At 43.9% G+C, this 24221-nt stretch overlaps 2 protein-coding genes across 3 annotated transcripts in view; one reads left to right on the forward strand and one right to left on the reverse strand.

The window, feature by feature from the left end:
* ERG28 (ergosterol biosynthesis 28 homolog) lies at nucleotides 1–15356 on the forward strand. Its single transcript, XM_066607658.1, has 6 exons — nucleotides 1–61; nucleotides 3483–3538; nucleotides 3661–3843; nucleotides 10024–10114; nucleotides 10190–10308; nucleotides 13558–15356. Exons 3-6 carry the CDS (start codon nucleotides 3711–3713, stop codon nucleotides 13644–13646), a joined length of 432 nt encoding a protein of 143 aa, XP_066463755.1. The 5' UTR covers nucleotides 1–61; nucleotides 3483–3538; nucleotides 3661–3710; the 3' UTR covers nucleotides 13647–15356.
* Nucleotides 13745–24221, reverse strand: part of FLVCR2 (FLVCR choline and putative heme transporter 2) — a 15285-nt gene continuing 4808 nt past the window's right edge. The window contains exons 6-11 of one of the 2 annotated variants that reach the window (XM_066607656.1): nucleotides 23013–23123; nucleotides 21306–21411; nucleotides 18689–18800; nucleotides 15563–15618; nucleotides 14201–14260; nucleotides 13745–13916 (exon numbers count right to left, since the gene is read on the reverse strand). In XM_066607656.1, coding sequence (XP_066463753.1) covers nucleotides 14201–14260; nucleotides 15563–15618; nucleotides 18689–18800; nucleotides 21306–21411; nucleotides 23013–23123 — 445 coding nt within the window. In that variant the 3' untranslated portion in view covers nucleotides 13745–13916. The remainder of the gene's footprint in view (nucleotides 13917–14200; nucleotides 14261–15562; nucleotides 15619–18688; nucleotides 18801–21305; nucleotides 21412–23012; nucleotides 23124–24221) is intronic. The other variant, XM_066607657.1, reaches the window with a different exon arrangement.

Below are 24221 nucleotides of genomic sequence, written 5' to 3' on the forward strand. Positions count from 1 at the left end.
CTCCCTGGCAAATCAGTGTAGGAAGCTGCAACACGCGAGGAGGAGGAGTTGTGGCTATAAGGTGAGAGATGGGGAATAGTATTGATGTGCAGGTAGCGGGAGGGCGGACGGGATTGGAGGGGCTTTATATACTGATGTATGAGTGGGGGTGCATGTATATTGTGCATTGGTATATGATGGGGGGAAGGTGTACCTTATATACTGGTATATGAGGGAGAATGGGATATATATATATATTGGTATATGAGGGAGAGGGGTGCATATTATATACTGGTATATGAGGGAGAATGGGATATATATATTATATATTGGTATATGAGGGAGAGGGGGTGTATATTATATACTGGTATCTGAGGGAGAATGGGATATATTATATACTGGTATATGAGGGAGAATGGGATATATATTATATACTGGTATATGAGGGAGAGGGGGTGTATATATTATATACTGGTATATGAGGGAGAATGGGATATATATTATATACTGGTATATGAGGGAAAGGGGGTGTATATTATATACTGGTATATGAGGGAGAATGGGATATATATTATATATTGGTATATGAGGGAGAGGGGGTGTATATTATATACTAGTACATGATGGAGAATGGTATATATTATATACTGGTAGATGAAGAGGAGGGGGTGTACATTATTTACTAGTACATGACGGAGAGGGATATATATTATATACAGGTATATGAGGGAATGGGGGTGTACATTATATACTGGTATATGATGGAGTGGTGGTGTATATTATATACTGGTACATGATGTATAGGGGGGTGTAAATTATACTGGTATATGAGGGAGCTGGGGTGTATATTATACTGGTGTATGAAGAAGAATGGAATGTACACTTATATAGTTTTATATGAGGGAGAGGATGTGTACATTATATACAGGTATATAAGGGAGAGGGGGTTGTAAATTATTCTGGTATATGAGGGAGAAGGGGTGCATATTAATAATGGTATGTAGACAGTCAAACTACTAACGACGACCCTTTTTGTCCGTGCGTGCATGAGTGAGTGGGTTTGTAAGTGACTTATATGCTCTGCCCCTAATAACATGATGGTGATGTCATCAAATGTCCTTCATCCCCAGTGAGGGAGTCACATGATCCGCCCCTGATCACATGACGGCGACATCATCACAGGTCCTGTACACACATGGCTGCTGTCTAGCTAGGTGTTTGTTAGTATTCCAATAATAACTAAGGCCGCAGGGGGTGCATATATCTATATTACACTCAAGTTCGGCACTATGGAGCAATTCCAGCAACCTCATTGGTTCTGATTTACAATTCCAGTCCAGCAATCTAATTGGTTGTTTGGCTTGTGTGATTCAACCTTTTTGGTTGTTTGAGTTCCCTGATTCAACCTGATTGGTTGTTAGTTCCGAACTTTAGTGTAATATAGATATATGCGCAGGGGGTTTGTAGTCCGCCTGTAATATGCACAAGGATGCAGGACATTTGATGACATCATCGTCATGTGATATAGAGCGGAGCACATAACTTCCTCATTGGTGATGAAGGACCTTTGATGACGTCACTGTCATGTGGTCAGGGGTGGAGTATGTAAGTCATTTATTTGGGATAAGCGTTACCATCATGTGATCAGGGGCGGAGCATGACGGTGACGTCCTCACAGGTCCTTCATCTCCAGTGCTGTGCTGCCTCTGATCCCTGTTGTATGGAATAAACAATGTATGTAGCAGTGCTGTGTGTGTGATGTGTAAGTAGCACAGCTGTGTGATGCATTGCGCCACCAGAAACACTGGTACTATAATTTCCTAATAATTACTAGTCAAACTACTAACGACCCCTTATCCGTCCGTGAGTTACATACTCCCTCCCGATCACATGTTGTTGTCATCAAAGATCCTTCATCCCGCGTGAGTTACATGATCCGCCCCTGATCACATGACAGTGACATCATCAAAGGTCCTGTAAGCACATGGCTGCTGTCCGTTTGTATTCTATAGCAACTGAGGGGATGGCATACTAGCGAACACCTACAGCACCCGTTTGCTTACGGGACCTGTCATGATGTCATCATCATGTGATCAGTCATCTATGTGGAAGAAGTCTGGGGTCACATGATCAGGGGGTGATCAGTGTGTGCAGGACTCTGCTGTTCTGCTTTTCATCCCTGTTGTATGAAGAATGTATGTAGCAGTGCTGTGTGTGACATGCATGTAGCAGAGCTGTGTGTGTGGTGCATTGTGCCACCAGAAACACTGGTACTATATAATTTCTTAATAATTACTAGTAAAAGTACTAATGACCACTTGTCAGTGAGTGACTGAGTTACATGCTCCGCCCCGATCACATGGCAGTGATGTATTCACAGGTCCTTCAATATTTTGACCAACTCCAACCATCATCACAGGTCCTTCAGTGATGATATCATTCACCATATTATATTATGTGACGCATTGCGCAACCGGAAGCACTAGTACTATAAATAATACTAATAACTAGTCAAAATACTAACGACCACCTGTCTGTAAGTGAGTAACTGTGTGATTACGTCATGTGATCAGTCACCGGGGTTTTTAGCTCCGCCCCTGATTACATGACGGTGATATCATCATAGGTCCTTTATTCCTGTGCAGATTACGGCCGGACTACATCCCCCACAAACCCCTGCAGCCTCAGTTGCTATGGATACAGCGGTACTCAGTCTAGTAGTTTGTAGCTGGTTGTGAGACAGCTGGACACCTGTGTGGAGACTCCAATAAATGACACCTTACAAATGTCCACATACATAGCTGGAGGTGCATATTGACCAACATTGAAGCATAGTCCTTCACCGCTATCTTCACATCTCCTGAACATGATATCATGTCATCTCAAGTGCTAATGCCGCCAACACCAGTCCAGCCTTCATCTAACCGTTGTCCAGTGTTGGAACAAACTGTCGCTGTCGTGCAACATGTCACCACAAAGGGTTCATCACCGCCGTGAAGCTAATGCATCTGACATGACACAGTGACAAGCCACGATGTCACCTCAGCCTCCAGCTGAAGTTTGTACATCTTGGACGGAAATAGTTTGACCAACTCCAATCCCTTTCACTATATTATATTAGTAAGTGGCACATTGCGCCACCATTAACAGTGGTGCTAGTTTTGATAAATAAGGCCCACTGTTTCTATGCTACTTCCCATTAGGATGTGTTCACACATGGTGGATTTTAAAGTGGATCCACTGCAGACCTTCCCCCTTCAAGTGATGGTGGGTAATCTATGGATCAGAAGCGATATCCACATAGAATCCAGTACGTGTGAACACACCCTAAGAGTAGATATGTCATCTAACCCCGGAGCCCCACTTGACTGCTGTGAAGAATAGAGAGTTTGTAGATGTATAAGGTCAGTATGGGGCAGCGGATTAAAGACTACTCCATATTGATGCTATACGTTACTTGTTTTATACAATAAGTAATTTTCTTGTATCACATTCCCTTTTAGGATAGCAACCTAACCGGGGGAGGAAGATCCGAAAACAGTTGGTTCCGGGTAAAACAGTGAGTTCACATATCTGTATGGGAAGGTGTGTAGGTGTGTGGGGGGGTAACATGCTGGCATACGAAGGAAGGGGTCTTGCTGTGGTGAGGTCCTGAGCTCTGGTCTCCACTTCTTCCTCCAGGAGTCTTCGTTCTCCCCCTCTTATTCGTGTGCCGCACAGTTGTGTCTGGGATGAGCCGCTTTCTTGCCGTGTTGCGAAGCTGGCTGATGATGGTGGCTATTATTGCAGCTGGGAACACGCTGCAGAGCTTCAGGGACCACAGTTTCCTCAGTGATAAGCTGTATACAGGAAAGCCCAACCAAGGTAAGTGCGAGCCCTCCTTCCTGCTCCACAAGCTCTGATACATTTATTGTACAGTGCTGTGCAAAAGTTTTAGGCGGGTGTAAAAAAAAAATGACACGTAGTAAGAATGGTTTTAAAAATAGAAGTGTTAAAAGTTCTATAAAAGTAAAAACAAGTGCTCCATCTGTAGGGTGTTATTACTTATCTAAGCCCAACATAGGGATCTAACCGGATGTGGGCGTACAGGTGGTACAACACACTGATAAGCGTGACAGCTGCTGCTTCCTTTGTCAAAATGGGAAGTATCTCCTTCATAATCAAGCGCTGCAGAATAAGTTGGTGATATGCAATATTATTCATAGACATACGAGGGGGGGGGGCAGGGCGCGCTGAAACGGGGCGGGCAGATGGATCCCAAGGGAAGCAGGTTAATTTCAAAAGATTTTGAGAAAGGCAACGTGTTTCGGCATCAAAACAATACCAGTGTCTGGCCACATGTTCAAACAGATAAGCAGTAGTCAGATGGATTTCAAATTGGCGCTAAAATTGTGAGCGGCGTGTGACCTCACTAGCCATGCCTACTCGCATACCAATTTATGAATGAAAGGAGTATGCATGTGACGTCATTCGCTCCGCCGACACGCATCTCAGTTTAGGAATGAAATGAGTATGCTTAAGGATAACAGATGGCAGAGTAATTAAATAAAAAGCAAATTAAATTAGAGTAATGAGGCAGACTATGCTGCTATGAATTCATCAGCACCCGCATTCACCTTCAGTTGTATTTACTACATATATTTCCCCTAGGCCTCTTTCACACAAGCGTTTGTGTTTTTACTGCCGCCTGTTCGCGCCATAAAATCGCATTAATAAAGAATAGATGCAATCGAGTCCCAAGCTTAATTAGCGTTTTCTTATCCATTCACACGTGCACATCGCAGGAAAAATACAAATTCCTTCGGTCGGTAGAAATCCTCAAATGACTTCTAATAGCTTAAATAGCGGCAGCGTCGGACGCAGGTAAACTCTCCCCCCCTCCCTTTTTTCCAGCTCCCATAGGAGTCTATAGGAGTTTCCAGCGTTTTTCAGCAAAAGATAGATCGAGACCTAACTTTTCATGCATTGTGAATAATCGGCACAATTTTTTTTTTACACAACTGAAAACTGCTCATGTGAATGAAAGCATTGGGATCCAATGGTTCACATGGTCGCGATTTTTGACTAATGTATTTACGCTTGTGTAAATAAGGCTTTAATCAAATGAATAGAGAAGTAGAAATATTCTATATTTAGGCTGCATTCAGACGAACGTATATCGGCTCGGTTTTCACGCCGAGCCGATATACGTTGTCCTCGTGTGCAGGGGGGGGGGGGGGGAGGATGGAAGAGCCAGGAGCAGGAACTGAGCTCCCGCCCCCTCTCTGCCTCTCTACACTATTTGCAATGGGGAGAGGCGGAACGGGGGCGGGGCTAATTCTCGGAACTTAGCCCCACCCCGCCCTGCCTCTCCTCCTTGCAAATAGTGTTGAGGGGTGTTGAGGGGTGGAGAGGAGGCAGAGAGGGGGCGGGAGCTCAGTTCCTGCTCCTGGCTCTTCCACCCTCCCCCCCCCTCCCTGCAGATGAGGACGACGTACATCGGCTCGGCGTGAAAACCAAGCCGATATACGTTCGTGGGAATGCAGCCTCATGTAGCAGAAATCAGATGAATTGATTAGTTTCAAGTTCGTTAGTTGGAGGATGGTGAACTAATTAAAACAGCATAGAAAATAGAAGATAAATAGTGATCGATTATTAGGTGTTCTACCAAGCTGATCATTACTTGCTTTATGGGTTTAAATAATTACGTACCGTAAAGCAAATGAAATATTCAATTATTAGATACATGCATTCTAAAAATAAGGAGTTCAATAAGTAGAAGCGTTATTATTATTATTAAGTCTACACACCCCTGTTGAAATGCTAGGTTTTTGTCATGTTAAAAAATCCAACAAAGATGAATAATTTCAGATTTATTCACACCTTCAATGGGACCCATTATCTGTAAAATTCAAATGAAGAACAACTGACGGTGGACACTATTGTTGATGAATTTATAACAACATAGTCTGCTTCATTGTTCTACAACCCCTATTCCAAAAGAGTTGGGACGCTGTATAAGGGCTCTTACCGACTGGGGATAGATTTTCTAGCGATGCAAGAGTGAGTGAAAATGCATGACTATGAAACCATTGAAGATGTCTTCACTCAAGTCTATTTGCGATACAAAAAAGCTGCAATATCGCCTACTATTTTCAATGTGACCGGGACCCCATTGAAATCAATGGCAGAAGATCGTGCAACAGCCTTGGAATCCCCCATAGTGAGGAGAGAGAGGGGGTGGAGCTACAGGGGATCTCTTACATATCTCCCCACATTTGGAGAGATAGGGGGCGCACCTAAAGGTCTTTCCCAGGGTTTCCCCGAGGGGGGGCTAGAGGGATTCTTATAGTGTTTCCCACTAGCCTTGCCCCCTTTCTTGGCCAAAGATTGAATCACTATGAGAATCCCTCTAGCCCTGTCCTCACTCTTGGGGAAACCCTTTGAAAGCCCTTTAGCCACACCCCTCTATTTTAAAATATGGGGAGATATGTAAGAGATCCCTGTTGCTCCGCCCCCCTCTCTCCTTTCTATGGGGGATTCCTAGGCTGCTTTGCAATTTTTTTAAATTTTTTTTTTTTATTTCTGTATTTTTTTTTCCTATTGATTTCAATGGGGTCGACGCTGCTGCCGCCGGCCCCATTGGAAACAGTGGACCATATCGCAGATTTTTCTTATTGCTGCGAGGCTTGAGTGAACACATCGCAAATGAGAATGAAACCATTTAAAATCATTGGTTTCAAAATCATGTATTTTCACTCACTCTCACACCGCAGGAAATTTATAATTTATCGCTAGACCCCTAAAATGTAAATAAATGTAAAAAAGATGTAGGGACAGGGATAACCAAAGGCTGGAAAAGTAAGTGGTATTAATGAAAAACAGCTAAAGGGTCAATTTTCTACTAAGTTCAGAGGTTCACCGATCTGTGAGAAACAGGGTCTAAAAATTGTGGAACAATTTCAGAAAAATGTTCTTCAATTTAAGGGCTTATTTAGACGACCGTATATCAGCTCGGTTTTCACGCCGAGCCGATATACGGTGTCCTTGTCTGCAGGATGGGGGGGAGGATGGAAGAGCCAGGAGCAGGAACTGAGATCCCGCCCCTTCCCACTATTTGCAATGGGAGGGGTGGGACGGGGTGGAGCTAAGCACCGGTACTTAGGTCCACCCCCGTCTCGCCCCCTCCTATTGCAAATAGTGGAGAGGGGCAAAGTGGGGGCGGGAGCTCAGTTCCTGCTCCTGGCTCTTCCATCCTCCCCCCCTGCAGACAAGGACACCGTATATCGGCTCGACGTGAAAACAGAGCCGATATACGGTCGTCTAAATAAGCCCTAAAATTGTGAATATCGTACTTTGAATCTATTTTACTGTAGATGGTGGGATATTCAGAGAAATTCATCTGCACAAGTGAGAAGCCCGACGGTCAATATTGGATACTCAAGATCTATGGGCCTTCTGGCATCACTGAATTAGAAACAGGCATGATTCTGTACTACAAACCCCTACATGGGCTCAGGAATACCTCCAGAAATAACTGTCTGTTAACCAGCGTTCGCTGCGCAAACCACAAATGCAAGTTAAAGCTCTATGCAAATAAAGAAGCCATTTATCAATACAAACCAGAAACGCCAACGTCTTCTCGGGGCCAAAGCTAATTTAAAATTAACCACCTGCAGTCCAGACCTTTCATCAATAGAAAACATGGGGTGCATTATTAAACGTAAAATCTGGCAATGATGACCCAGGACTGCTGAGCAGCTAGAATCCTACATCAGACAAGAATGAGACAACATTCGCCTCTCAAAACTCCAGCAACTGGTCTCCTCACTTCCCAGAGAGGGGGTGCTGCCCAACTCTTTTTTGAGTTATGTTGCTGTCATCAATTTCTAAATCATTGCATTCTTTTCCCCCTCTTAACCTTTACATTGTACACGGCGTCTCAACATTTTTGGAATTGGGGCTGTAATTTAATGCAGTTTAATTACTCCGTAATCTATCTTTTCCTTACGCATACTCATTTCATTCATAAACTGGCACACGAGCAGACAGGGAGAATTATGACACATGCATACTCCTTTCATTCATAAACTGCTTTGTGAGTAAGCAGTGCTATTGACGTCAAACGCCTCTTGTAATCTTACACCAATTTCAAATCCATATAACTACTGCTCATTAAGTTGCCAGACGAAGGCATCATTACAATACCGAAACGTGTTGCCCTTCCCAGTAAAGTCTTTTGAAATGAGCCTGCTTGCCGGACTCCGCTCTTCACTTTCTTCTGAATAGTTTATTTCTGTCAATTAACAAAATGCAAAGTGAATGAAGAGAAGAGAAATGTATTCAAATCACTATTCGCCCTGACCACCCTTTGTCTTCAGAAACAGCATCAATCCTTCTAGGTACATTTGCACACAATTTTTGAAGGGGCGTTGTTTCAAACACCTTGGAGAACTAACCTCAGGTCTTCTATAGATATAGACTTGCTCAAATACTTATCTCTTCATGTAATCCCAGATGGACTCATTGATGTTAACACATGCTTCAGCACTCAAGCACTTAAATGGAACTTGTTAACGGATTCTGCCCTACTAAACTAACTTCAGCACTCAATGAACCAATCACAGCCATTTAATGCGACGTCTGTGATTGGTTCATTGGGCGCTGTAGTGATTAGCTGAGCAGTGGCGCTCGAGAACCAATCAGAGCCAGCACTTCCTGGAGGCAGGATTTTTGAACCCCCTGACCAGGAAACGCTGGCTGAAGACTACAAAAAAGTGCCACGGAACTGCTGGAGAAGAAGTACAGCAGAGCAGAGAGAGCGCCTGTTAGGTTATGTTTTGTTTTTTTAATGCCCCTAGGGCTCATTTTAAGGACAAACAGTAGGACTTCCTATTGTAAAAGTTGCATTGCACCACACTCAAACTGCGATTTCATGTGATGCAACACAAAGGAATGATCCATAGGGAAACATGGGCTGCAAAACATCGCAAATCGCGGCTGTATAGAGGATGCTGTGATATATATATATATATTGTTTTGCTCTCGCAATAGTAGCAGCCTACAAAACATCGCTAATGTAAAGGAACCCATTGGAAAACATGGGCTTCACATACATGCGATTTTTAGCACTGTTGCTTCGCGAGAAAATCGCGCAAATTTTGTTCCCCGTATGAAAGCAGCCTAAATGTTGTAGAGTTTCCTCACAAAATTCACAGCATTTATACCGGCAGCGAAATAGCAGAATTTTATACTGTTAAAAAACACCCGTACACCTTTATACTGCAGTTATTTAGGGGTCTTATTCTGCATCTTTTCACAGTGCAGCGTCACTAGTCTGGCACAGGTATCCCATGGCAGGGAAAATCGGTGCTTGGCTGTCGGAAGCTTTTATTAAACATTTCAGGTTTTTTTGTTTTTTTAAATCTGACTACAGGACTTCACCCTGCAATTGTTTGTATAGTATATTGCAATACTTCTGTAATGCTGTAGACTATACAGTCACATTGACAGTTAACGCTAGTAGCCCCTGCCAGAGAGAAGGTCTAATAAGCTCATGTAAATGGAAGACCTGGAGGCCTCTGGTTGCCAAAGCAAATACTGACACCCTGGGGGGCTAACGGAGCCCCCTCCCTGTCATTTGCTTAGATATGGAAGTCAATCTTCATGGCGGCACCTACCTTAAACTGCTGGGATCGGAGGATTTGTGGCCGGATCTCGGCAATGTATATTAGCTGGGCTCCTACTGCTGATGTCCTGAGAAATCTCATGACTTATATAGGTAATAGAGCGGGAATTAAACTCCAATCATAACAGATATATACGTCATATAGCGGGAAAGAGTTAGCGTCAACCAGAGCTGTATAAATGAGGAATAAGGCCCAATGTCTGAGAGGAGCAGAATGGGATTTTATTTGATGGGAGTTGTACATATACATTAAAAATAAAGATGAGAGCTAAATTTCCTTTTGTGTAGTTGAGGCCCACAGTGGGGGCGAGAGATTGGTGACATGCGGCGCGGCTTGGGTCATTTCATTGTGTAACCTCTTTACCCTCCTTTCCCAGTGAACGGTCTGCAGGCTCGGACCTTTGGGATCTGGACCCTGCTGTCTTCTGTTATCCGCTGCTCCTGCGCCATAGATATTCAGAATAAAACGTAAGTGTTTAGCAATAACGGTCAAGTGCTTCCGTCCGCCAATGATGTCGTCACTGTTGCAGCTTTTCCCCGCAGGCTCTATCACATTACTCTCTGGACGTTTATCATGGCGCTGTTGCACTTCCTGTCTGAAGTCTGGGTTTACCACACTGCACAAATGACGATCGGAATTTTGGCACCATTGCTGGTCGCAAGTGAGTAAAACTTTGCAATCATGGCACATGTTCATTATTATCAGAAAGAAGAACAGGATGTCAGAATACTATAACTATAAGTTTATTTAGGCTGCAAGTACATCAAGTGACAGTTTGGCTCCAACCACAAAGCTTTCTCAAGCCTTGAGCTGAAATATCACTGGCTGTATTTCCAGCCTAAATAAACTTATGGTTATGTTGTTCTGACATCCACTTCTTCTCTTTTCTTATCCATGTGATTTTAGATGGATGGGAGCTAATCAATAGCAGACAAAGGAGAAATAACACACAGGCCTGTCCCCTACCAGCACCAATGTAGAGATCATAAAGCTGTCACATTTCTTACTAGTGGACTGATTAAGTATTTATTTCTCTGCTCATCTTGTCTGGTATTCTTTTAAGTACAGATTAGTCTCTGATTTCTGTGCCTTTTTGTATGTGCATTTGTATTTATGTATGTCCCATCCAAATCAGTTTCATTATGCCTGAGGAGCCGAAAGCTTCCTGTACCATCATGTATTTTTGTTAGCCATTAAACGGTATCATATCTACAGGATTACTTGTTTTTTCTTACTGAGAACAATCACATTTTGCTCTACTGGCTAACACGATACAAAAACTTTTTTTCCGTTTTACCTATATGGTATATCAGTCTACAGAACCTATCAGTCCACATTTTCTGTAACTGAGCCTCTAAATTGTGCAAACTCGTAGGCTGTCACAGTTGGCGTCCCAGCCGGTCTCATATACTTTCCATTGGCGATAAATCCAGCAACTGGGCAGGCCATGGAAGTGTGGTAATGTTGTGGAGGCATTCCTGTGACCCCCTGGCTGTGTGCAGCCGAGCATTATCCTGCTGCCTCTTGGAAGCCACATGTGGCTGTAGGATGTCCTGAACATATTGCTGAGCTGTCATTGTCCCTCGCACCACTACTAGGGGTTACTGACTGTCTGGTGGGCTATCACCCCCCGACAGTCTTGTCAGAACGGCCCAGTTGGCAATTCGACCATCTGTTAACTGAGTAAAATCTCTTGCACCATGGAGGACATGGCTAGTTGTCAACAAGCTCTACACAAGTGGAAAAAGAGGTCACTACATACAAGGAGCCTCAGAGAGCCTTTTTATAGGCCAATAGTGTTCATTTAGTCATGCCACAGCTCTAATCATTTGTACATTTGCCTGAGATGTAGTTACATGCAGAGTTGTGCAGCATAACTGCTCATAGGTGCTTGATTATATATATATATATATATATATATATATATTTATTTTTTACAAGAAGTGTAATATAAGCAGGATTTCGTCCCACGCACCCTCTGTGCATCTCTAATGCCTGTGAAGAAGGGCATTAGTGGGTGCTTGCAGTGCTGTCTGTGAGAACTGGATGCAGAACTGACGATATTTGAAACCGGCACCTCACTTGTGCTGCATTAGAAGTAAATGGATAAGAAAGGAGGGAGAGGGGAGGTTAATACAGGGACACAATAGGGTGGAGTATATAGAGTCATATGAGCTTTATATGCCTCTATTACTAGCATGGTGGGCCAATAGCATGCCAACATCAGTAGGGAGAGGAGGTAGGGGCTTGTGGCTGACGTTTCATGAAGCTTTTGCCTCGCCTGAAATCTGCTTCTAAAGTGATAGTTATCAGGACTCAGGTTGGGCACAAGGCCCTGTGAAGAACAATAGATTCTTGTAAGGAGATACATAGTTTGTGGTCTGACTTTAGCTCCACTTCATATAGCCAGTCCTGAAAGATTTATCATCTGGAAGTAGTTGGACGTTCCCTGAGAAATGGGTGCCTTACACTGCTTGTAGAGAGGGGGCTGCACAGGAGGGACTAAGAGAAGAAATAGCTATAAGGACAAGTGAAAGAATGCATAAATGGCAGAGGTATAGGGGATGCAGTTGCACCCGGGCCTATAAGGCCTCTCTTCTCCATCGAAGGAGCCCAAAACTATGAATAAACTATTGCAGTTGGGGGCCCTGCTACACATTTTGCCTGGGGCCCAGACAGCTTCAAGTTATGCCTCTGAATTAGATGGCATTATATTGAAGCTGTCAGAGAAACTCCCAGTGCCCTATCAGGCAGCTGTAGATGTGGAGCAGCTGGGAATGTGGGGTGTAGCCTAAAAACTTTGGGTCTCTTCCTCCTCTAGCATTTCTGCTGCAGGCATGGAAAGGAAGGTGAAAAGAGGACTTTGTGCTCTCATAACATATTGGAAACTGCATTGACAACTATTTACCCAAAGACTAGTCAGAATGCCCATATTGACCCCTCTCCGCCTCCAAAAGCTCCTACAGTGGGCATATGACCATCCAAACTGAACTATAGAACAGTGAAAGGAGTAGGCATGGTACCATCTGCTTAAACGTTTTGGGTTTTTTTGCCTTCTCTGGATTAAGAAAGAAGGGAGGGGATGGAAAACAGGCTGAACATTTGCCAATTTCTCAGACCAGTATACTATGTTAACATTACTGCAGACCAAGTACACCCTGTCATGACAGTAGTATTTTCGAATGACAGTGGTACACTGCAAAAAAAAAAAAAAAAAAAAAAAAGGTTCAGGAATATTTTGAGGGACATGATAAAGAATTTAAGGTGTTGATTTGGCCTCCAAATTAATCTGATTAAGCAGCTGTGGGCTATCCTGGGAAAACAAGCCTGATCTCTGAAGGCTAACCCACACAACTGAGGGCTCTTGCCCACAGCCGATAGTTTGTGTTATTCGCGGCGATAATCCGGCCACGTTACTATGGAAAGCACAACTCCGACGTCCAGGAGCGAAGAATCATAGCAATTTTCCGCTCGTGGGATTTAAATTGCAGCATGTTACGATTCTCTTCGGTGAGCCCATCTGTCAGGCTCAGCGCGGAGACCTGACAGCTCTCCCCCGCAGCAGAATATCACTAACGATATTCCATCACGGCCATGGACAGGGGGCCTTACTGTACTTAAAGGACCTGTCAAGGTATAAAGTTGGCACGGCTGGCTGCGTGGCTCTCAATGCGGGAGATTAATTTAAAAAAAGTTATGATTGTTTGCGCAAATACACAGTTGCACATTTTATTTTTTCACAACAGAAACTGGCATAAGACTTTATAAACTTTCAAGACTTGCCCCCGTGTGTCAGAGCTATGTCCCAGCGTGAACTCCAGACTGTACATGAATCCAACTTCTGCAGGCGAGGTGCTGAGCACTGACTAGCTTTCACAACATTTCTCATGGTGGTCTCTTTTGTCCACAGGTTTCTCCATCCTTGGCATGCTCATTGGCTACCAGTATCTGGAGGTACAGCCTGAACCCCCAACGTCCAGCACCAAGAAGAGGAATTGATAGAAGTTAACACCCCCAGCCGAAGGACTGTGAATTATCACCTATAACATAAGTGACCAGAGGGGGCAGAATCCCTGCAAAAACATTCCTGCACCACATCTTTTCCATAACTTTATTTTAAATAAAGGGAACCATTTCCTGTGACTTGTGGTCCGTGATTGTTCGGCCGGCTGCTCTTTGGTTGAGCTGATTCTTCTCCTAGGCTCAGATGTCCTAGGACCGGAGCAGAGCTGGAACCTCATGCGAGTCAGCGTTACATTGTACAGGCCCCTGTGCCAACAAAAAACACAGCCATCAAGATGGTTAGCAGTGACCAGGTCCAGTCTTCTTCCCACACCACAAAGCTGCTGTCAGTAAAGCAAGATGGACTGTTCTATGGCGGGAGTGTGGTTAGTTATGATTGCTGCAGTACTCCTCAGTGATCTGTAGGAAGCTGGAAGTCCCAGAGCAGATACAGGCAGCAGCCCAAACACACTAGGGATACTGCAGGTCTGCCATGTTCCAAGCACTAACACCATAAAGCAATGGCCCCGAGTGCAAAGCAAGGTACTTACCTATGGGCGCTGGGCCACAGAACCGTACTGGACATCAACATTATGGCATGGCACCAGTGGCTGCAACAACATTGGCTGTCACCAGAGAGCGCTCTACTCCTTCCAACAATGGGTACATATATTGGCCTCTTATGAGGATTATTAAAAATTCAAGGAAAGAATGCATTGCAGCATTTTGGGTAATGGAGCAGCTTGCGTCTGATTAATCACATTAATGCCTCATTCAGATAAAGGTTTATCAGTATTTGTAAGCAAAAACTAGGAGTGGATTTAACATGCAGAAGAGGTACAAGTCTCTCCATTATACCTTTTCTCTCTGTAGGTTCAATTCCTGGTTTGGGCTCACAAATACTGATCAGAATACTGGCATGTGAACGAGACCTAACACTGAGCCACGTGACCTCTACAAGTTTCGGCTCCTTTGTAATCTAGCGCTGATGAGACATTGGACCGTATTATCTTATCTCTACAGAACAGACCTCCAACTCAGATGTACCTGTGGCAGATAATTACCTCAACAGTGAGGTATTACATCAACACCATGCCAGCTGGTATTCCTGTGCTTCTATCAACAACTTTGCAACACTCCTCCCAGTTATTGATGAGTTACAGTGCGGTTTTGATACACTTGGGTTATGTTGTTGTAATAATAATAATAATATAAATGTGTTTCTTAAATCAGCCTATGCAAACATATATAGATTCATATATCCACCTTCATAGAAAATAGCTAGCAGTGAAATGGTTAACTGGTGCAATACTGTACACTGTGTGTTGCATTTTTGTGCTGGTATGTGTAACACTCCTACACACAGTTCCCAGGACTTGGCACTATCTACAGATGTGTTTCTTATAAGAAAGATCTGCGATGCCCCCCGCTCATAAGAAGGGGGGGGGGGGGTTTGCTCCTCATCTCCTCCCTTGGATGTAGATTGGAATATTAATAAAGTCTATGCTACTTTGGTATATAGGAATTGCATGTTCACATAGCAACATACACCTGGGGCGTAAACATATGTTAATCATTAGTGTCATTACATACTAGGCCAATCATGAGTTGTTATGATGTTGGGAGGGTATGCATGTAATTGGTGCATCATTCAGTATAACTGTATTGTACTTCCTGTCAATAAAGCAGAAGGGTATGGGGGCTGACGGAGAGTATCTGTGAGTTCAAATATATTCATGCATGAAGCTTCTCATTATAACCAGTCTAGAGCAAACCAGTAAAAATCTTCTGGAATATGCTTTATTCCCATAACAGTTAATATTTAAATAGAACCTGGCCTTTGCCCACTGAGGCCCAGGCATCATCATGTTAGGACTGGTGGGATAGTGTAAGCCGGAATTCGAAGTACTTACAATGTGCGCCATCTCCTGATTTGCCCTCTGCCTGCGCAGGTCTGACTTGATGAAGGCTGTGAAGAGAAATCAGAGGTGAAGGACATGTATAATAAAGTCCAGGCCAGCCCTAAGAGGCTCCTGTCAATACTGGCGGATGCTGCATGTTTCCAAAGTCTTATAAGGGCTCCTGCACACTTGCGTTTTTTTTCACGCTTTATAGCTTACCTTTTTTTTTCACGCGATATCACTGCTTTTTTTTTCATGCAACTGTCAATGGGACTTCTAATGCTAAAAACGCACCAACTTGCAAAGCGTTTTTAACATTAAAAAGACCCATTGACAATAGTGTGGAAAAAAAAAAAGCAGCAAAATCGCGTGAAAAAGAGGCAGCTATAACGCATGAAAAAAAGCCGCAAGTGTGCAGGAACCCTAAAGATTGCTGGAGCCACCCTAGGAACAGTCCACACATTTCATCAGTAGTGTAATAATTGACCATAGAACACTACCATATACATATAAGTGTTAAAGGGGTATTCCCATCTTATAAGGTCATCGCACACTGCTAAACTTACCAGAACAGGATGATCATAAAGAGATTGGGGTGCAGGGAAATCCTGTGGAGCAGCAGGACTCTACCAGTGCTCCTGATCGGCAGGGGTCTACCATATGTACTGTTTATACAGTACTTCACTAATCAGCCAACAGCTATTCCTTCAGACTTCCCCCTACACATGCATGCTCAGCCTTCTATTCAATAGGGAAAGGGCAAAAAGCTCATCCCCCTACAGAACACTATCAGTGCATCAGTATTCTAGGAAATCCCCTTTGAAGTGGCTGTCCAGTCTATAGGTGCTGCTCACTTATACTGACTGACCACTTGATTAGAGACACCGATCTAATAGTGCGTTTGCCATTCTTTAGCCTTCATCAACCCATTGTGGCATAGATTCCAATAGGTATTGAAATCGTTCTGCGGGGATATTGGCCCAGACTGACGAAAGAGCTTCTTGTAGTTATGATATTACTTGGAGGTGCTGACAAGATGAGTTAAAGGGGTTGTCCCGAGGCAGCAAGTGGGTCTATACACTTCTGTATGGCCATAATAATGCACTTTGTAATATACATTGTGCATTAATTATGAGCCATACAGAAGTTATAAAAAGTTTTTTACTTACCTGCTCCGTTGCTGGCGTCCTCGTCTCCATGGTGCCGACTAATTTTTGGCCTCCGATGGCCAAATTAGCCGCGCTTGCGCAGTCCGGGTCTTCAGCAGTCTTCTATGGAGCCGCTCGTGCCAGAGAGCGGCTCCGTGTAGCTCCGCCCCGTCACGTGCCGATTCCAGCCAATCAGGAGGCTGGAATCGGCAGTGGACCGCACAGAAGAGCTGCGGTCCACGAAGACAGAGGATCCCGGCGGCCATCTTCAGCGGTAAGTATTGAAGTCACCGGAGCGCGGGGATTAAGGTAAGCGCTCCGGTAAGCTTCCTTTACTTCCCTGCATCGGGGTTGTCTCGCGCCGAACGGGGGGGGGGGGTTTGAAAAAAAAAAAAACCCGTTTCGGCGCGGGACATCTCCTTTAATCAATTTATACTGCTTGCACCAAATTTTGATACTCCCATCACCATGGGGGAAACAGAAATCTGGATTCATCTAACCAGGCAATGTTTCTCCGCTGCTCATGGATCCAATTTTAGCACTATTTTGTCCACCGGAGTCTTTCCTTTCTGCCTCTTAGACAGCAATGGTGCTCAAACTGGTCGTCTGATGTTTTAGTCCATTTGTACTAAGGAATGCCAAGTTGTGCATTCTCACACGTTGGTTGGAGCACCAGCATTGAATTCAAGTGCAGTTTACTTGACTGCACAGCCAGTTCATCAGGATGATTCTTGACATCCTCCTCTGACCCCTATCATTGACTAGCTGTTTACATCCACAGGATCCCATTTTGCTGGATGTTTTTCCTCATCACCAATCACAAGCACTGCTGCACAAGAAAACCCCACAAAGTTGAGAGATTTTGAAATACTGCCCCTAGCAAGTCTAGCACTGATGACCAGTCACGCAAATCACTGAATTTCCCCATTTTTATGTGAATTCAAACAAACTCATCCATGAAAAAAAAAACCTTCCTCAATTTTATGTTCCCCTCTGGGGTTAAGTTCCTCATTTCCATACAGAGAAACCATAATTGTGTAAAGGCAGATGTCTCTAATAAAGTGGACATTCCATTTACCTCCATGGTGGCAGCTTTTTATTTCAGCTCCATTAGGGCAAAGCTCTGATCTGTGACAGCTAAGCTACAGCTTCACCTCCCGCTTCTACATTGGTTCAAGCTGTTGGTTTCTCCCTTCTCTGATTGGCTGAGGTGTATAAACTAAGGAAATCCTAAAATTACAAACTGTGCCCACTGATTGACAGCCCTCTCTCCATGCACAGTAATAGGGAGATAGCTGTCAATCAGTGGTGGCATGGATGGGATTAGCCTACAGCTCATGAATATCAAGGACTATTTCCTGTAGTCTTCTGTGTGCGCTGCTGTTGATAAAATGGAAGTTTCTGATATACGACTTCACAGATACATAAAACAATCATATTGCTGTAATCAGCAAGCTTGTCACTATGTTATGCGCTCTCAGGGAAGACAATATAAAAAGTGGCAACACATTCCCTTTAAATGTTCAGTGATAATCTTATCAGAGTCATGAGGAGCATCATGACTCCTTATGGAAAACACCTAGAAGGTGAGTGAGGAGACTTATAAGGCCATGCATGCTCCTCTGGGAAATATGCCAATAAGAAAGATGGAACAATACCTCTGCAGCGCCACCTATTGGATGGCAGCATTCCTGCAAACAATGTCCGACCCTTTATTGAGGTCTTTAGAACAATGATTGGCAACTGAAAACCAAGCCAGAATCCATACAGATGCCGTTTCAGGACATGGGGTGTGGGGGGAGCCATCAGTGTGCAGTAGGATTCTGGCTTGGCTAGTGAGAGGCCTAGGACGTGGGTCAGAAGGGGTATCATCACTCCTTAAGGAGAGCACCTAGAAGATCACATAAATGCGACAGACAAGTGTGCCTAGAGAGTGGTTTTAACCCCCTTTCCGATCAACCAGGGTTGTTCATCATATACAGGAACATACCAGTGATGATAGCGCCAATCGCCAGGAAGCAACACAGGAAAATGTTGCTATACTTCACCTCAAACTTCTCCAAAATCTCGCCCTGAGCAGAGGTAAAGATGAGTCCAAACACCTGAGGAAATAGAACAGACATTACTTCTGTCCCACACACAGTCTTAAATCTGTAACATGGGACCCCAGAGGCTGATGTATGCTGCAGGATAGGAGGTGGGACTTCCAGCCAACTATCACAGTAGCTCCTGGATCACAGTGCATGTAATTAGCTTGTTATGACATAGATCAACAGTAATACACAGGTCACGGTGTCCTTTGACCGTATGTTGTCACACAGTGAGTGATTGCACCCTCACACTAATTACCTGTAATCATTATAAATGACAAGCAGTGAGCAACGTGTCCCTGAAGGAGTTGGCAGTGACCAAAACACAAGGACTGTCTCATGATGGAAACATTGTACTGTACTTTCTAGAGATCTGCAGAACAATGTCTCCTCCACCTCCTGACAGACACAGTGATATATTAGCAGATTATTGCATCAACGAAGCCTCTAGAGATCTGTAGAACCTAGATCTGTCAGGAGATTGGGGCAACAGAGCAATTATTCCACACAAGAAATAGCCATGATATGGCAAACAAAGGAGTATAGGTTAGTGACCTAACCTTGACAAGGGTGGCAGTACACAACGAGAGGGGCTGCAGCGCTCCAGGAGATTCCATCGGAGAAAGAAAAAAAAATACTGCGCATGCGCGCGGCATGCCTGCAAGCATCCGCAGTACAGAAGAAGGAAGATCCGGAGGTAGATGCAGATGACCCGCACAGGGAAAGGAAAAAAAAAAAAAAGGGTCCTCAGCCGCAGGCAGAGTCAGGTCCCACAGCAGGCTCCTGCGGGCGAAATCTGATCCACCTGTGGACATAATGCCTTATTCACCCACTTGGGGGGGGGGGGGGGGGGGAGCACATTATAGGGCTGAATCATCCCTGTGACATGAGTGAATAAACCACTCTTTTCATTGGAATCTTCTGGAGCTGTGACCTCTTCATCTGACTTGACAGATACATAGCGATCTCTTTTCTACAGATTGTTCGGTCCTATCTACCTCCTGACAGATACATGGTGAAATATTTAGATTACTACACATCAGCGATCTCTCTAGTGATCTGCAGACCATTGCCCTGTTCCCTAACAGATGTGTGGCGGATTATTGCACTTCTCTAGAACGCCGATTGGCAGGGTGGAGCTCGACTCTGAACTTTATACAGTGCGCTAATCTGAGCTACAGAGAACCTCATTGTTGGCCGAACTCTGGGGAATGTTAAATATGTCTAATCTTTAACACTTTATCTGCCAAAAATCCACCAACGTCCATCTCCTCCAGTTCCGCTTGCACCGTTATTATGAAGGATAGAATATACTCTAAAGGCTTAGGCCTTGTTCACAAGGACGCTGTCCTGTCAGATCCATGTCCACGGCGGAATTCATCCGTGTGAGCGAGGTCTTACAGTCTCTAAATATTTCAGGATCAGAGATTTTTTTTTCTCTTTTCAGTTTTTTCATCCCAGCTTTCTAAGAGCCATAACTTTTTCATTTTTCCATCGACAGATTTAGGATCGCTTTTTTTGTTGGCACCATTTAGCTTACCATATAATATACTGAAAAACTTCTACAAATTTTTAAGTGGTGTGAAATCGGAAAAAAAAAATGCAATTGCACCCTATTTTGGGGGAGTTTAGTTCTTGCAGCGTTCACGGTGCGGTAAAAATGCTACATGAACTTTATAATGTGTGTCAATAGTGTTACGGTAAAAAGGTATGCAATATTTTCACGTTTACCCACTTTCTAAAAGTGAAAAGAACTATTTTAATCAAAATTGCTTTCTGTCAGTATATTCTGAAACCTAGAAAAAAAAAAAAAAAAAAAAAAAAGAAAAGGAATTTTGGCATTCAGTGCTTTTTTTTTTTTTTTTTTTTAAACCCCTTTTCACCATACGGGATAAACTTTGTGATAATTTAATAGTTCAGAGTTTTGCAAGTCTGAACCTTGCGCTCTGAGTGGGGGATGCAGAAGACAAGTGGGGCTGCTTGCCTTCTGCATCCAGCTGTTCTCTGACAGCTTATCTGACTGAAATGACTGGGTGTTGAATACATTGACAGCTAAATGATGAGACAATACTGCAGAGTCCACACCATACATACAAATCTGCAACAATACCCAACATGACTATGTGATAGTCAATATATTGTATGGCCCCAACCAACACACTGCATGATCCCCACCCCTATGCATATAACACCAGACTATGTATGACCACGACCTAATCAACAGACTGTATAACTCAGCCCCTAACGCCAGGCGCACACGGGTGGACCGGATTCCGCATGTTGGAGGCTGCCACAGATTCTGGCTGTGAGCCCGGCTGGCGACCCTGCGTACCTGAATAATCTGTATTGTAGATGACCACAGTGGCTCGCCGTTGGTAATGCGCAGTCCATTTTTTGGTTTGCATTTCCTGTGGTGTCGTTAAGCCCATACGCAATAATATATAACCATGCACAAGTGACATTATAACCCTCACAATACAGTACACAACTACAACATAATGCAGCAGTTCCTCATACCTGAGCAGACACATTTAGGAGTCCGGATGATGTTCCTTCCGATTCTGGATGTGTTAATTCTGCAGCAAACTCAAAGCCCAGAGGAAGATACCCGGTCATAAAGAACCTGGGGGGATGGGACACAAAGTCATCTCTGAACTCCTTGACACCCCAACATAAATCAAGCATTTATAAACCGAGCTTGGTTCTGCTATTGCATTAATCTACAGAGTTTAGCTATAATCCTGTATTTACTAAACTTGTTTTTTATATCATATTTTCACATTCTGTGCTTCGTTCTGGTACCATATTTACTAAAAACTTAGCTGTACTATATTCAGTGCCAATTTTTACAAAGCTTGGTTCTATTACTGTATTTACTGTGCTTAGTTCTGGTACAGCATTTTTAACCAAGCTTATTTTTAATACTGTATCCATTGACTGTGCTTGGTTCTGGCACCACAGAGTTTAGTTCTGGTACTGACTTAAGCAAGTCTCACATCACCAGATTTGAATTGCAGATTTCGCGAGCGTATAATCTGCGGTAACGAGCGGTTCAACCAAATGCATTGAATTACGCAGTTTGGATCACATTAGCGCGTCAGAATTGCGTAATCTGAGAGCGAAAAAAAAAACGTGACAAGTTCTATATTTTACTGTACATATCCGCAACATAGAACCCATTGTTCTATATGGTTTCGGATATATTCGCAGCCCATATGCAATTATATTGCGTATGGGCAGTGGGTATCCGAGTCTTTGCTAACCCATAGCGTGTAAAATATAAACAAAAGAAAAAAGGGAGTACTGTGCATGACTGCCTACGTGAGTAACGCGCAGTAACATTTCACGATCGTACGCAGAGTCACAGCCAGACTCACAGCCGGAATCTGCTGTGGAAGGCCCGTGGCAGATTCCACATACGGCTGTGTGAGCCAGGCCTACTTCCTTTATTATAGAATGATAAAAGCAGAGCAAAACATATGGCTTTGAAGCCGTAGAGCGATTACTACAGTCGAAGGCCCTTTTATACGGGACGAGTGTTGGGCAAACGATGCCCGACACTCGTTGCCGTGTATACTCACTCCCGTGCTGTGATACAGGAGCGAATATCGCTGGATCGATCACAGCGCGGCCAGCAGGGAGGCAGGGCGGTTTTGAACGACCAGAATCAAAACCGTCCCGTGTAAAAGGGCCTTAAGACCATAACCTAATTTACAAACAAGGCAACCCAAACAATAAATAACCCCCTATTTGTAGGCAGATGGTAATTGCTTTTATTACTCAGGGTACTGAGAAGTATGGTTGCCACACTTGTAATTACAAAGTCACTTGTCATATATGAATGTGGTCACACAGTGTGAAATGAGTGTTCCATTATAAACCTGACAGTGCATTGATAATTCACTGTGATATAGGAGATAGGAACAGAAGGTGTTCCTAGAAATACCCAGCTTATCCAGAAACAGTTAGGTCTTCTCTAGGGGTGTCAAATTGGGTCATTATCAAATCTGTTGTAACAGTAGACCCCAGCACCCACTTGAAGGGTCTTTGTAGTGCAGCGTCTACATTAGACTAGGGTCAGTATCTATGTAATGTGTCACTATGGACTATTAGTACAATGTGAGGTTGGTGCTCAAATCCGCATTTACATTTAGGCTTATGTTCATACTTTTGACAAGTGATGTGTCCCTGTAAGTTATTAATTTGCATACGATTCATACTCACCCCAGACTCCCTGCTGTAATGAAGACAAGCCAGAGGTAACCGAGATCCAAAGTGAACGTGAACACCAGCATTCCAACCATCGAGAAGATGTATACACCCAGGGTGGTTTGTCTGAGGGAGTGATTCCAAGAGATAAGAGACTGAAACCTCACCGACTAGCCCCGCTCTCACTCCCCCATCTTCACTCTCCTGCTTACACTCACTACAAGCCTTTAAAAAACAACTCAACCCCCATCATGCCCTCCTCACACTCAGCCTTATACCGTCTCCTCACATTCAACTCCCTTACATTAAAATGCTGGGGTCTACTCATGCTCACCCCCAATCTCCACCCTCTCCCTCACTCCTTGCCTTCTGACACAACCTCAGCCCTTCCCACACTCAGCCTAAAGGTCCATTTACACACAACGATTATCGCTCAAAATTCATTCACACAAGCGAAAGTGAGCAATAATTGTTCAGTGTGAAGAGAGAAAAAATTAAATAACTGGCTCACTGGTCATTCATAGTTGTTTACACTGACTTTTCAGTCAGCTTAAAAACCACGTTGGCACTCGCTAAATCGTCGCCCTGTTTAAAAGCACTGAGCGAGAAGCGGACGAGAAGCCAGTGAGCCGCCAGCAGAACTTTCAGTTTGAATGCTCTGCACAAGCGCCAACGACCTCAGAGATGACGTCAGCACTTGTCCAGTTGTCCAAACGACCGTCGGCCCATGTAAAAGGGCCTTCAGCCTTCTCCTTGCCCAATCTTACATTTAGCTTCAGCCCCCCCTCCTCACACTCAGCCCTTGCCCATCGATAGACACTCATCCCCTATCTCAGACATAGCTTCCTCCTATCTCCTGACGATCAGTCCCTGCCATTTTTAACTCCCTCTCCGAGCAGCTCCTCACACTCAACTTCGGCCACTAAGCAATTTTCCTCTTATTCTTCCTTTCCTCCTCTCCGCAGCCTCAGTCAATCACACGCACTCACCCACACCATCTCCCAACCTTACATTTAGCCTCTGCTCCCCTCCTCACACTCTGCCGTCTCTTTAGGCATACATCTTCCTGCTCCACTCACACAGCTTTTTGTCACAGTCAGCCTCTCACACATTGTTTCTACGGCGCACAAACTGCAACAACGACATAACTTTATTCTAAGGGCGAGTACGATTACTACTACATCAAACTTATACAGTTTTTTTGCTGTACTTTTATTATTTTTT

The sequence above is a fragment of the Eleutherodactylus coqui genome, chromosome 6 (genome assembly GCF_035609145.1).
Source record: "Eleutherodactylus coqui strain aEleCoq1 chromosome 6, aEleCoq1.hap1, whole genome shotgun sequence".
NCBI classification, from domain to species: domain Eukaryota; kingdom Metazoa; phylum Chordata; class Amphibia; order Anura; family Eleutherodactylidae; genus Eleutherodactylus; species Eleutherodactylus coqui.

Coding starts and splice junctions, on each gene's coding strand:
- ERG28 (XM_066607658.1), top strand. CDS start 3,711: ATGAGCCGCTTTCTTGCCGTGTTGCGAAGCTGGCTGATGATGGTGGCT. Junction 3,844..10,023: donor TACAGGAAAGCCCAACCAAG/GTAAGTGCGAGC, acceptor CTCCTTTCCCAG/TGAACGGTCTGCAGGCTCGG. Junction 10,309..13,557: donor GGCACCATTGCTGGTCGCAA/GTGAGTAAAACT, acceptor TTTTGTCCACAG/GTTTCTCCATCCTTGGCATG.